A 15,955-nucleotide genomic window follows, 5' to 3' on the forward strand; every position below is an offset into this window, starting at 1 on the left:
TGGAGATGAAAAAGAGCTGTATATATTATAAAATACCGATTTACGTAGGGTTCGTTATTTTGGACGATTCGAAAAGAAAACCAATCCAATTCCATTACAGCTATATGTACCCTCGGTATGGTATAGAAAATGTACAGCTTTTATATACCGACACCGACAGTCTGCTATATAAAATACGCAATATTGATGTCTATGAGGTCATGAAGCAGGATATTGATCGTTTTGATACGGCTGACTATGCACCCGACAACGTCTATGGTATGCCGCTACGTAATAAGAAAGTCAAGGGCTTAATGTCCGATGAAAATAATGGTGATGTTATGTTGGAATTTATCGGGTTACGTAGCAAAATGTATGCCATTCGGGTGCAAAATAAAAAAGAGACTAAACGATCCAAGGGTCTCAAGAAGTCAGCTATCCGAAAACTTACTTTTGAGGACTATAAACGGTGTTTGCTTGAGAACCGTAACTTTTACTATGTTCAGCAAAGCATTCAGTCTAAGCGACACCGGTTGACTACCATCAAACAGCAGAAAGTGGGCTTATCACCATTTGATCAGAAACGATACATTACTCACAATTCATATGAAACAAAACCATGGGGTCACTACAGCATTAATTGTTGAGTGTGTAAGTATTTTTTATATTTTTATGTTTTTAATATTTATCTAATTTTTTGCTGTTGTTTCAGAAATGTGTCCTGCTGTTGTCCTCAAAGTAATAAAAGTGGTAATCAAAAACAAAAAAAGTAGTGCGCAAGAACAATTTACAGACAAAATAAAATGGGTGGGGGTTAAAACAATTGAGTGTGGTGGGGTTAAAACAATTCATAGTGTAGATTATTATAGAAAACAATTTAGTGTGCAAAACAAAATGCAAGACTTTGGTAGTCATAATAGTGATAACAACTGTATTGTTAATATGATTAAAGAAAATTGTAGTTTAAGTACTATAAACAATGTGTTAACAAAGTATTTTAAAACATTGGTTAATATGGCAATTAAATGTGGTCGACCGGAAACTTTAAACTTCCTTATTGATAAGGTAGAACAAATGGGCTTAGAAGTGAAATTTTCACCATCGTCAGACGATGAAGACAAACAAATTTGGAACTGGATTTTAAAAAATATCCGCTCTGGACAAACAGATGGAATTATAGGACTATCAATTTTTAAACAATCTTACTACAGTGTATTTACATCCGACGAGTTGTCAGACTATGTTCAAGTGAAAGAAATCATTGAAAATTATCTTATGAAGAAAGATGATGATGATGATGATGATGATGATGACAATGGACATTTTTCAGAATAATAATAATAATAATAATAATGTATTTTTTTTTTTATGAATTTATTTAAATATTATAATACAACTCTGTTTTTTTTTTTTAATATGTTATAGATAAAATTTTAAACAATAAATAGTTTTACATTCTTATCTAATTTATTTTTTATCTTATTAAAAATACATTTCCTTTTTTAAAACACACTAATATGTTCACAAAAGCGGTCCACTATAACGAAATTTTTTTTGTTACAAGTATGTTCACAAAAACGTTCCACTATAAAAGAAGACTTTTTTCATCAATATATGAATCGTGGGAAGAGTCGAACCCTAACCACCGGACTTTAACTTTGGATCCACGTTTAGCTAAGACCTTTTCCACTAAATAAATGTTTGGATCGTGAACTTTTTGTAGTTCTTCGGTATAGAAACCACCCTTTATATCGTCGTTGTTGTAGTCCTTCAGTAAATACGTTCTTGGATTTGTAAGTTTCACCTCGCGAATGGTGAATATTTCTGGTGTCCATGATGGATGGAAACCACGTGCAAACGTTGTTCAAAATTTACTTATCCTTACATGATCACCAACTGTAAATAGAGATGGACCCACCATCTTAATATGATTGTATGAATCATTTAAAACGCGCTTTTCGTTTTGTTTATTGACTTGTGATGGCTTCATCCTTATCGTTCGATGGTATGAATTATTATACTGTTTAATCAGTTCCGGTAAAACTTTAATCCATTTATAATTACCATACAAACTAAAATGTTTGTACATCATCGATTTCAGCGTCCGTATAAATCTTTCCACAATACACGCCTTTTTAGTTGAGTATACAGAATAATGGTTTATGTTGTACTCTTTCATCAATCTCTTAAATTTTTCATTATAAAATTCCGTACCATTATCAGTTTGAAGGTTTTCCGGTTTTCGGTCTCTTATAATCTGTTCCATAGCATCAGTGACATCCACCGCACTCTTGGACTTTAGTGGAATAGCCCAGCTATATTTGGAAAAGCAATCGATGACCACCAAAATATACTTAAAGTTAGCATTTTGTCTTGCATAGGGAATCATTTCTACCAAGTCACCTTGAAATAAGTCATTGAGTCCCTTTATGATTACACGCCTTCTTTGATAATTACGTCGAGCTGGTTTATGTAACTCATTCACAACAATTCGTCTTTTATCCATCTATTAATTTATATTTTATACCAATGTCAACATGTAGTAACATAGAGTTATGTGCAGACATGAGACTTTTAGGTACACCAAATGTTAAATAATCGTTTGATCTTAATGTATTAAGTTTATTTTTATCAATAATTGTATCGTTTTTGAAGACTTCACAGTATTTCGGTTTAATATTTAAATAATGTATCACTCCAGAGATCGGAAATCTAAATAAGTAAACCCTCATATCATTTTCTAATATATACCATGCAAAATCAGTGGTTGGGTCTTGATTGAATTGTGTTGGTATTGTATTTCGTATTGATATTCGAAAATAACCATTTAATTTTTTCAGACTCTCGTTAAATATTTCAGCAGTTTTATTGATTTCACCACTAACATGATTTATAAGGGTGTATAAGTCCACAGCATCAGTTGAAAATTCTGGACTTGCTACATTACTTATTTTTTTATTTTTTGCGTCAAAATATGATTCTTCATCATCATCATCATCATCATTTAATGACAAACATTTTTCTGTAAGACTTTCCAAGTTCACAACATCTTGCTTATTTATAGGTTTCCCGACATTCACAATTCGTCTCTGTTTCGCATCAAAGCAATTATTTCCACCTTCACATCGAAGTATTGATTCATTATGTGATGTATATAAATCTTGATAATTTTTAAAGAGAGGACGTCCAAATTTATCAATACCGTTCATAGTGAGTTCTCAATAGGTAATGATGTAATTTTAATAATTACATATAATAAATTTAAATACTAAACAGGTCTGTTTAATACTGGTTTGACATGTTTTAATACTATTCTGCAACAGGTCTGTATTTAAACAGGTCTGTTTAATACTGGTTTTGACCTGTTTTAATACAGGTCTGTTTAATACTGGTTTTGACCTGTTTTAATACAGATCTGTTTAGAAACAGGTCTGTTTAATACGGGTTTTGATCGGTTTAAAACTGCTCTGTTTAGAAACAGGTCTGTTTAATGCTGGTTTTGACCGGTTTAATACAGGTCTGGTTTTCAGTATATTATATTTTCTTCTTTTAACTCTTGTATCAGACTATTGATCTCGTTTTGATGGCTTAAATTTCCCGCATCACGTGATGCGCATAACAGACGTAATCTGTCACAAAGTTCCTCGATTGTATTCCAGTACACATAATCTATGGGGTTATTAGTTACTCGTGATAATGTTAGACCGCTACCATAAGCCGATGGGTATAGATGTTTCCTAATGGTATTTTTATACTTAAAACTTCTAGTTCCTTGAATTTGACCCTGAGAGTCATAGTTCCGTCTATTAGCGTTTGTTGATGTTACAATTTCTAAATAGTTATCCATGTCTTGCTCTGAATAATTTTTTGGTATCTGTTTTACTAAAAGTTCGTATAAACCTGATGTCCCGTCATACCATTTTTCGTTGACTTGTATATCGTTATGCTTAATGTAAACAACTGAATTGCCTACATATAATCTATCAGCCGCATTATCATAACGTAATCCGTAAATATTATCGATAAGCTTATCATCTTTATTCGATAATATAAAATAAATGTATTTACCGGCCACATCTCCATAAGTCTTTGTAAAATGTTGGAGTGCATGATGATCATTCTCTGGTGATTTTATAATCTCCCTAAATACAACATCGGGAGTGTGTAATGCCTCATCCTCATAGGTGTCTGTTTTTGTTTTTGTCACTACTGGAGTATCTTCAAATAATTTTCGAGCCTTCATTGGTGTATAATTTAATAGTTTATCTTTATTGTCTTCTAAGGTATCATCTTCCATCTTGCGTTTTACATTAATTCGAGTAAAATCATTTTTGTTCTCTTGTTTTTCTACTAGCTTATTCAACGGATCAGTGATGGGCTTAAATGTTTTTTCTAATGAAATGGCCGTTGTTTGTTCACCAGCTTTGAGCGCGTTATACTTTTTCTGTATAATGTCACTCAACTTAGCTAGCTGTTTCGTTGTCTGAAGCATGTTATCGCATGAATGCTTGCAAATTAAATGACCTATACAGTTAATAAACAGCGCTTAATAACCTAACAAGCATCATCAATCAACCCATATAATATGCTCTTTATAAGGAATAATAAATCAACTTCTACTACAGATTAGATAAAAAAATTTTTTATTTATAAAAAATTACAATTTTAGATTAAAGCAAAATACAAATAATATGAATAAAGACAATCATTTTATTTAAATATTATTTATTGTTAATAATAATAATCAACAAGCACCTCCGTACAGAGATCTATTAAAAAAATAATGTAATAAATACATAATAATATTTGTCGTACAATGTTTATGTTGATAGATACACAGAGCTTTTGATACACTGTCATTCTTATGGAGTGGTTTTCCACCATCTAAATTTTCAATGTGGACTGCCTTTGTCGAATTTCGAATTAATTTTTTAATCCAAATTTTCTTTTCTTCCCCTTTGCAGTATATAACATTATGATTAGCAATGTGTGTTAAAATGGCTGATAACTCACAATAATCGGTAGCTCCTTGATTCCAGTATAAACCATGGTAATTATTTGAGAGCCAAATTGCTTGTTTCTTATCCGAATCACTTAATGTGTTAAATGGAAATGGTGGTTTGAATACATAATGTCCAAAGTGATTACCATTTGTATCCACAAAACTAAGTTCTTTAACGATGAATTCATTGTTTACTTTGAATCCCTGTACGTCCACTATGTACGACATTTTAAACTACTCTATTCACAATATTTGTAAGTGGATTGTATTTAAATAATCGATCATGGAACACTATACAATACGCACGCGTTTTCGCTGGGAAATTAGCACTAGCTTCAAACTCGACGCGCAAGTCCACTGTTGTAGATTTAAGTGACTCTGGGTGCTTAGAACAGTCAATGACAAATAGAGGTGATTTATTTATAAACGTTTCTTTATCTAGCAATGGTTCTGTTATAGAGCGTCTATAGTACGATTTTTGAAAATTACAATACATCTCATACAGTAATGCTGTTTGCTTGTTCGTGTAATTTAGATTCAAATTCACATATGGGTATGCTTCACCATTTAAATAGACTTTCAAATTTGTGATGTTACAATGGTCAAACTGACTGGAATCTTTTAAAATGTTGCGGTCACGATTTGTTTGGAAACAGATAACAGCATAGTTAGGACATTCTACACTAGTTTTAACACTCCACACATGCCTATCAGTTAATGGTAGTTCTGGTATAAGTAGACATTCCATTGATCGAAACCATAACCTCAAATCATCATTTTGATTGACTAAGTTGTATAATTTGACTCGCATTTTATCAGACACTTTAACGTATGGAACACACCATTCTAATTTGTTGATTTTAATTTTAGGTTTGCTTGTTGCGACAGTTGAGGTAAAACAATTAATATCATCATTTGCACGAACAATAACGATTTCTTGTTTCATGTTTACAAGAATTTTAGGATAATCTTCAAAAAAACCCATATACATTTTCAATGGAATACGAACATTGAAGTAACCAGTGGCATCCTTTTTAAAATTCTCACCAAAACCAGCATTCTCTAAAGCTTTACTTTGATTTTCGTTTAGGGATAGATAGTTTTTTATAGTGCTAACGATGCCTACGTTATTAATCACATCAATTACCTTACCACCAATTTCATAACGAATTTCATGAAACATAAATGATATAGCATTCGATATGAAGCTGACTGCATTTGTAACAGCATCATCAGTAGTACTATCATCAGTCACTTGACCTTCGATATTTAAAACACTTTCACTTGGTAATGTGTACAAGTCTTGTGATTGGATGCAAATTCTACTCTCATCGCTTGACTCAAATTTCGATGAATTATAAGCTTGATGGTTGTGATACTCTAGTCCTGTAATAACATTATCGTACTCCGGTACATTGGTCACTTCTAATATTTCTGCCATTCTTCTTGTTATTCCTCTTTTTTTTTTTTTTGCTTCTTAATACAATTGAATTTTATTCCTATAATTGATTTCTTTATTTTAAGCCAACAACTAAATTTTACCCAACAATTGGCCGTTTTAGTTTTAAGCCAATTCATTGAAGAAATTTTCTATTTTCGTATGATAACTGTTTGTTATTTTTTATTCTATTGTTACTCGATTGAGGTTGTTTTATCGGACGGTTTGTAGAAACACTGCCTCCTACATAACGTGTAGGATGATTAAATACCAAACCCATTATATCTTTTTTAAGTGTAATCCAATTGTAATGTTTTCACCTCGAAAGTTAACTAATTTACCAGTTTGGTCCACTAACATGAGCGTAATGTTGCTTATAGTTTGACAGTTGATTGGTAAATAAATAACATTCATAGGATGTATCACAATTTTATAGCCAGGTGGTAGATTTGGTGAAAAATGAAACAATGTGTGACTGATTTCGTTGTTATGATACGATCCATTTGTAATATTACATTGAACATAAATTGTTTCTACAGGTAAAATATTAACTGTATTGTCGCTTTCATGTCTTTTATTTGCATCTAGTTTTCGTTTATTAAATCCCAACATGCGACAAACAGAATCTGATGGTTCACAGTTTATTATCACAGTACACTTTATTTCACATTTTAATGTATTTGTATTAGCATTTATTTGTAGTGTCACCTCATCACCTACAGCTTCTTTTAAATAACGTTCAATATCTTCAACTTCATAAGATCCTGGCGGTATTTCTATGACTTTATCATCGTAATAAAACATATTATTTTGGCTGTGAATATTAGGGATGGAATTGTACGCTTGTAAATCTACTACACCCATTTCATAATTCTCATTTTTATCCAATTCAATTGGTGGAGAATAGTCTGTTGTTAAAAAAGAGCTATCCCCTGTAAAAGTAAGCATGTATGACATCTTGATGAATGATGTGAATACAAGACTTGCTGGTTTATTTATTTAATAAAAATTGTAAACATAGATGTCCACATATCGGAGTATTAAATTGTTGTTGCCTATCAAAATTATATTGAATGTCACATCCGTTAAAATATTGAATGACTTCCGCTGGCGGTCTTAAATTTCCAAAGCTATCAAAATAGATTACATTTCTATTATACTTTTTATATGCCGTCCAGTGTGTGCCACTATTTTTAGATAAATCATGGTTGATAATTCCTGTTTCATATTTATATGGTCTTTTGGGTAGGGTGTCACGCATAAAAACACCACGAAAATACGGAATTTTAAATTGTTTAGCATACGCACGTAGCTCCGTATCGTAAAGTGCTCTACGTGGTAGCGTTTCAATTAGTTTTTTGCTAAATATAATCCCATGCCTTTGTTGTATGGTCTTAAATACAAGCCTTTACCCATTGCTATAGCTTCCATTGTTTTGTTGTGTCTTTGACTCTCATTAAGTTGATTACGAGCACTTTTATAATTTGTAACGGCTTTAGCAATACCCGACGCTCCACCAGCCAAAGCACCTAAAGCAGAGAGTCCTGCGAATATGGGAATTAATGGAAGTACACCACCAGACTTTGGAACCGGTATTACACGTGTGGGTGCTTTAATACGTTGACCTCGCACGGCTGCTTTTGCAATTTTTACCGCTGCTTTTAAGTCCGTTGGTTGTGATTTTTTCAATGCATTTCGTGCCTTTCGCACTGATGCTGTAAAGTTTATAGTTTTCTTTGACTTTTTCGTCTTTTTCTTTTTTTTTAATCCCATACCAAGTGAAGTTTTTGCCTTCATGGCGCCTGTAACGAATAAAGCGGATGCTTTTTCTCCAATTGTTGAATCAGATGCTTTGGTACGTTTCCAAGCGGCTTCAGCTAATTGTTTATCTGCTATATGGCGCTCCTTTAAGTCTTTACTTTTTGAATATGCTATATCATGCACCATACAAGCCTGATCCAATGCGTTTTTTGGTTTATCACCACGCGCTAATCGCTCCTTCAGCTTAGTTCCAGGTCCACAATATCGATAAGTTGGTATGTGTAATTCGAACGGTAATTTATTTATAAGTGTGTTAACAATACCGCTTCCTTTGTGTTGTTGCTTCTGACATGACATACTTCGAAATGCTTTAAAGAATTAGGCTCACATATATTTAAATGTTTATAAAATGGTTTGTTTTGAAATTTTAGTCTTAGTTACATTAAAAATGCGTTTCCATAAACAACAGCCCGCTCTGAGTGTTGAAAATTTAATACCAGAAAATAGAGAGACACAAACATATCATGGTCCTCTATTTTCAGATTCACTACGAACAATAATATGTGGTGCTAGTGGATGTGGGAAAACCAATCTTATGTTGAATTTAATTTACGATGAAAACGGTTTACGTTTTGAAAACATTTACGTTTATAGTAAATCCCTTTATCAACCGAAATATAAATTGCTAGAAGAAACTTTAAAACTGGTGGAGGGGGTCGGCTATTTTCCATTTAGTGATACCAGTGAAATTCTTAGTCCGAATGAAGCTAATGAAAAAAGTCTTTTTATTTTTGATGATGTGAGCTGCCATTCACAACAGCGAATCAGGGAATATTTTAGCATGTCACGCCACAGAAAAATTGATTGCTTTTACTTATGTCAGAGCTATGCACGTATTCCAAAACATAACATTAGAGATAACGTCAATTGCTTGGTCCTATTCAAAATGGACGATTTGAATCTGAAACACACATTCTACGATCATGTAGGTTCTGATATGAATTTTCAAAAATTTCAAGATTTATGTCGACATTGTTGGATGTCTCCGAATGGATTTGTTGTAATAATGAAAAATTTCCCTATGAATGCTGGCCGGTATAGGAATGGATTCGACGAATTTATTGAATTATAGTTTTCTCTATACTCTGTGATGTGATAGCTAGTTTTTTAATTATGTAAGTCGCTTTCTTTTGATTTAAACTAATTACTAATGTGATAAATAGTTTTTTGAATTATGTGAGTCGCTTCGTTGATTTAAAAAATAATTACTTTGGGTATAAATTTAAAAAAAAAAAAAGCTTTAAACTTATTAGTACTCAAAAAAAAAAATGATGCTTCACTTATATTTATATTTACACTATTTGTTGCATACGAGTAAGTTTAAAAATTTTGTGTGTTAATATGTTAACTAATGAATAATAATAATAATAATTAAAATAATTATTAATTGTATAATTTTTTGTTTTAAGTGCAAATAGAAGTAGCCAAAGATGTGGCAAAAGATTTAATAGAAGATTATAATAGGCATGAATGTAAACTATATGAAATAGTTTACCTCATAACCTACAGTAAGTCTCAATTTTTTTATTTTTCTTTAGAATAATTTATTGAAGGTGTTTTTTTATTATTTTTAGAACCGAGTCGTTTCTATTGTCGAGCGATGATTATCGCTCAACAATTAGTTGAAAACGAACTAAAAGTTGTAAATGAAGGTGAGTTAATTGTATGGTTTTTCTTCTTTTTGTAAAATTTCTAATGTTTTTTTCTTTTTTCAGATTAATATTTTAAAATTATTATTTTTGTATATATTTTTACTATTATTATAATTTTAAAAAATTATTAAACATTTTACAATTAAAAAAATTTTTTTATTAAAATAAATCCTTCTTACATTACATTACATATAAAATATTTGATTATCATCGACAATATTGGCGAATTTTTTTCGTAATTTGTCGAAGCTTTTGTTGAATATTTCTTAAATATAGGCAGGAAAAAGAATCCATATTCTGCATCTGTTGCATACATAATTCCAAAAAATTGTCGTCTGTTGAATTAGAATTATCCCATGGGATTAATTCGCTTGGTTGATCAGGCTCTGTTTGTTCAACGTTGGGTTGCCATGGAAATTTTTCTGGTTCTTGCTGTTCCACATTTGGATATTCGTGAGGTACATTCTGCGGTCTTGCTGCTTTATTATAATAAAATTTTAACGTGTCTTTGATCACGTTTGGTTTCGAAGTTATATTATGTACACGAAATCCACGTTGATTCATATAAAAATTATTGTAAGTTTTCTTCAAATAACCATTATTGCTTACAGCTTGAAAATCAGAATTTTCAATGTGATTGTGGACTGGATTAATGTGATCATGAAATTTTATTGAAGCACTTTTCACTAACACAAAACAATATAAAAATATTGTTGTAATAGAAACACATTTTTGATGCATGTTTATTACTCAAAATTACCTGCTAGTGTGAATAAAATTGTCACAAACAAGTTGTATTTATAACCTGAAAATAAGGTGGGGTCATTTCATAGATAAAAAAAACAAAAACAATGATTAATTAAATTATAGGTGTTTTATTTTTATTTTTTATTGTGAATACAAACACATTTTTAAAAACTTATCAAAGACAATCATATTCATGTTTTATTTCTATATACAATCGTGATCATTACTATTTCTTTCACAATCACATTTGTCTATTTCATTACAATTTGTAACACATATCCATAGCTCAAACCATTTCGGTATATTTCCACCATCCATTTGTTGGTATAGCATTCTACAGAGATTTTTAGGATCTATTTGTTCATACCATAAAAACATTCTCTCATCATGTCTACCACTATCACCAATCCATTGTTTTCGACGGATATCGTATGTACCCCAATTTTTTCTTAAGTTACTCCCATGGGTGAAATCATCGCAACATTCATTTAGTAATATTTCAAACTGATTGAAATTTCTTTTAAAGTAGTTGAACTTTTTCGCATAATTTACAAATAGGATTGGATCCAAACAATTTCTTACTATAAATGCAGCAATATGAAAACAATCATCAACTTCTAAATAAGAATACCGTAATGCGTCTATTAACTTTGTAGGTATACTCCAACGACATGCGTCCATAAGTTGATAAAATTCCATCTATAAAAATATTTGGTTACAATTTTCTAAAAAACTGATCTTATCAAACAATACTCACATTAAAATATTCAGGATAAATCATCTCCGAATTTTGAAACAGATCAATATGATTTTGTAGTGACATTGTACCCCATAATTGTAATGAATTGAAATAAACACCATTTTTTTCAAAAATATCCATAATATATTTATTTTTGTTTTAACAATATCAAAACATAAACTTTTACAATTTTTTTTTTTTTTATAACAATTTACAATAAAATATATATATATATATCTTACATTTACAAAATTCAACAAAAGAATGATTTTAAAATAACGCTTGACTTTCTTCGATGTCATCGTCTTCGAATAGGCGCAGCGTTAATTGGTGACTTCTTCCAATTTTCTCCTCCACCCTCAAATACCCCGGTTTGGTGTTAAATAACCTGATCATATTGTCCGTCAACACCGCATACCTAGATGGCAGAAAAACTCCCTCGTTTTCCGTACCATCCATGCTTATATCCAATATAACTTTAATTGATGGCCCATGTATCGTTTGAATTCGCTCCATTTTTAGTATGGTTATTTTCGTTTTCAGCGGCAAGTCGTCGATTTTTATACACGGTCGCACTGCACAACCACTTAATAATTTTAATTCAGCTTGATTCATTTTGATTATTATTATTATGAATATTTAATGAAAACTGATATTATCGTAATGTCGAACACCTTTTTTATATGATTACCACCACTCCAAAAAATCCCCCCAGAAATTATTATCTAATCTCATAACACGTGTAAAATTATTTTAAGAACAAAAAGACGATTGAAACAAGTTTGAACAGGCTGATGACATCTCAGTAAAATGTTATCTATTCCAACTATTTTTTCCTCCCAATTAAAATTTCCGAAAACAAGATCAAAGAATATTATCCGACTGACATCCGCCACAGTCGTAACAACAAATCTTATCTATTCCAAGTTCTTAGTTTTTATTAAAAAATATGTCTTTAATTATAGTCGTAACAAGAATTATTATCTAATCTCATAGCACGTGTAAAATTAGAACAAAGACGACGATTCAAACAAGTTTGAACAGGCAACAAATCTTATCTATTCCAATTAATTTTTTATTAAAAAAAAAAAAAATAAACCATAAATTATAGTCGTAACAACAACAAGGTCAAATGTTATCTATTCCAGCTATTTTTATATTTTATCTAATTTTTTATTTAAAAAAAATAAAAAAATAAACCATAAATTATAGTCGTAACAACAACAAGGTCAAATGTTATCTATTCCAGCTATTTTTATATTTTATCATCACTAATGTCTACGTCCCGCCCCCCGTTCGAGTCATCTCACTCCCCCTTTCCCTTTGTCCAGCCTCCTTCACCTATCTTACGTCCAATTAAAACGCACCTTTCCCTTATCTCATTTCGCTCGCTTAATTATAGCACCCCTTTCGCGTATCTTACGTCCAATTAAAACGCTCCTCCCCCCGTTTATGTCCATTTCCTGTCTGCCCTCCACCAATTCAACTTTCACCACGCCTACCGACGCCATCTTGGTTGTGTGACGTCACCTATCCTCAACTCACGGTTCCCATTTTGACTAGGTTTGCCCTTTTTGTAAAAGTGTACCATTCTTTTGTGCCAGGAGTGGGCTGACTATACTACTAGTAGGGTGAGCAAAAGAGGAATGTTTTTCATTGAAGAAAAAAAAATCGAAATAGTTAATAAATTTAAATACTTAGGAGTATTTTTAACACATAATGGTAGCTGGATATTTCATCCACAGCAAATGATACTTAAATCGAAACAAGCCCTCATATCTCTGAGAAAGTATATATATAAACTCAAAAGCTTACCGGTTAAGATTATTCTCATGTTATTTAATGCGCTGATTATACCCATTCTATCGTATGGTAGCAAAATTTGGGGAGCATAAAAAATTGAATATGAAAATGAAGTATTTTGTAATAAATTTTATAAAGAAATATTAGGAATATCAGAGTCATCTTGAAATAGCGGTGTTCTAGTAGAAATTGAAAGAAAACCGATTGCAGCGCATTTTATCTCACTATCATTGACTTATTATGGAAGAATTAAAAATGGCAACAAAAAACTACAACAAGCAGGTCTCGCATGCGGATTAGAAACTAATATAAAAGAACAATTAAATCTTATGGAAATGACAGCTGAAAACTGCGAAAATTGGACAAACGCAAGAATAAAAAAAACAAGTGCAGGAATACTATTTAAAAAAAAGTATTACACGAAGTGAACTCTATTGTATCAATGCAGATGTATTCATGCATACCCCATTTCGAAACTGACGCACCATATCTAAATATATTGAATAGACACCAGAGGAGAATCCTAGCTTCGTTCAGACTAAACACTTACACCTGGAACAATGTACGAAATTCATTAGGAGACAAGATGTGTGTTCTATGTGGTGGGCTAGAGTCTGGGCAACATTTACTTATGGATTGTGAAGGTACCAGAGGAACAGAAAGATATAGGGTTTCTGCAATAGGATTGAATAACCTAACGAACATTTTAAATGTTTCCGAGTATGATAAAGCAATAGTAGTGACGACTTATATTAATTTCATTCTATCGAAGAGTTAAAGTTTGTTGTTTTTATGGCCAGGTTTGATGCTTTACACAAATTAAAAATATGACAATTAGAGTCATTCTGATTTTAAATATAAAGAATTTTATGTTATTTTATTTAGTTTAAAAGAATGGTAATAGACACATGTATTTTACCAGTTCTTCTTTATGGCACTCAAACTGTGTCCATGAATAAAAAGCAAATGAACAAATTGAGAACATGTCAACGATCGATCGAGCTATTGAACATAAAAATAAAAGACAAAATTAGTACAACTCAAGTGTCAAAAGGCAGAAGTGGAAATGAGCGGGTCATGTGGCCAGACTTTTGGATGATAGGTGGACTATCCGTACTACTCAATGGATTCTATATAGTAACACCAGAAGAAGACGACATCCTCCAACGATATGGCGTGATGATTTGGTCAGTTTTGTGGGTGTTTAATGGCGGTTTTTATGTGAGGCCTTTGCCCAGCCAGTGGGCTAAGTAGGCTTTTATTATTATTATTATTATTAAAGAATGCCCTATTATTATTATTATTATTATTATTAATGAATCGCTCGGCCCTATGGCTAAGATCAAAGTTTAGTCATCACGAGACCAGGACTTCTCACATCTAATGTCCTCGGCAGAAGACGTGGCAGTTGTATCTGCAGGGACGGTTAACACGACCATCATGTTTCCGTTCCCTGCAGAGTTTCGCTGCGAGATGTGCTGGGCGGATGTCCCGGATACGCATCCGGCAGGTCGGGGTGGTGTTCTTCGTCCCATCTTTAAATATAAGAGCCACTCCGACCTTAAAAAACATATAAAGTCTCACCAAGGCACACCGATCTTCACTTTTGAATGCGCGGAATGTGGATTCCGGTCCGGGTCTCTTACGATTTTAAAAAAACACCACCTGACTCATCAACCGGGTGCGGCCACTGCACCACATAAGACAGCCGCACCCCGGAAACAACCAGCAAGGGCTTCCCGTACACAACCACCACCAACTAGGTTGGCTACCACACAAGTTACCCAGAGCTCACCGGAATCCCAAACTACGGTATCCCCGCCAAGGCTCATTACGCGCGCAAGATCGGTGTCCCAGTCAGGAGCTTCAACTAGCACCACCATCATCGCTCCACCATCTGGGCCCCAACCCAGCACATCCACCAGATTTGACATGACTACGAGGATCCTACATCAACTATTGGAAGACAGCAGTGACGACGAACCACCTATTACAACCGTCAACCCAACAAGTGCCACTCAACAGCCCCCGCCCCTTAAAACCGATAATGGCACAGGGGCTGCTCTTGGTACTGTAACTGAAAGGTTGTGTCACGATGTATCGATGGATCCCCACACTGATATAGACCCACCGCATTCAGATCGCTTGGTTGGCATAAATTCTTATCCACTAGGATCACCACCTCAACCACTCAGCCGAACTAGATCACCCGCTGACCTGAACAACTGAACGGTGCCAACAGCATTATGCGAGAAACAGAGATCGAACTTCCACCGGTTGCTACAGTCACCCAAAACCAACCAGACCTTGTCACCATTGATCCCGGCACTACCCCGGTAGTTGCCGGAACCAATGTTGACGAGTTTCCAACACCAATTTCACCCACCGACTTGGCCGACAGTCAACTGACCAAAAACCAAGTTCGGTGGCTCGCATTAGTAAATAACGCCGCTAGCTGGGAGGAATTTGAGGCGGCAGTAGCAACCACCACAGCGGACCTTGCGAGAGGCACTCCAGGCCATGTGGCCGAAAGACCACCACCAAATGTGCAGTGTTTTCAAAATAGGCCTCGGCCTATGAGAAACCGCCCCCGCCGTGCACAATATAACCCTGCAGACGCGGTGAAGATTCATAAAATATACAAAATCAATAAAAAAAAAGCCATGACCAGCATACTGAGTGATCCAGGTAGCTAACCATTTTGTCAGGTCAACACGGAAACGGTCCATGAACATTTCCGTGGAATATTTGCTCATAGGGATCAGGAAATAACA

The 15,955-nt window shown here is 33.3% G+C and overlaps 1 protein-coding gene across 1 annotated transcript; it reads right to left on the reverse strand.

Annotated features, from left to right (window-relative positions):
* Nucleotides 1-5,210: 5,210 nt before the first annotated feature.
* LOC123302850 lies at nucleotides 5,211-6,422 on the reverse strand. The gene has a single exon (XM_044885942.1). It carries the CDS (start codon nucleotides 6,420-6,422, stop codon nucleotides 5,211-5,213), a length of 1,212 nt encoding a protein of 403 aa, XP_044741877.1.
* Nucleotides 6,423-15,955: the final 9,533 nt, after the last annotated feature.

The sequence above is a fragment of the Chrysoperla carnea genome, chromosome X (assembly GCF_905475395.1).
Source record: "Chrysoperla carnea chromosome X, inChrCarn1.1, whole genome shotgun sequence".
Classification (NCBI taxonomy): Eukaryota; Metazoa; Arthropoda; class Insecta; order Neuroptera; family Chrysopidae; genus Chrysoperla; species Chrysoperla carnea.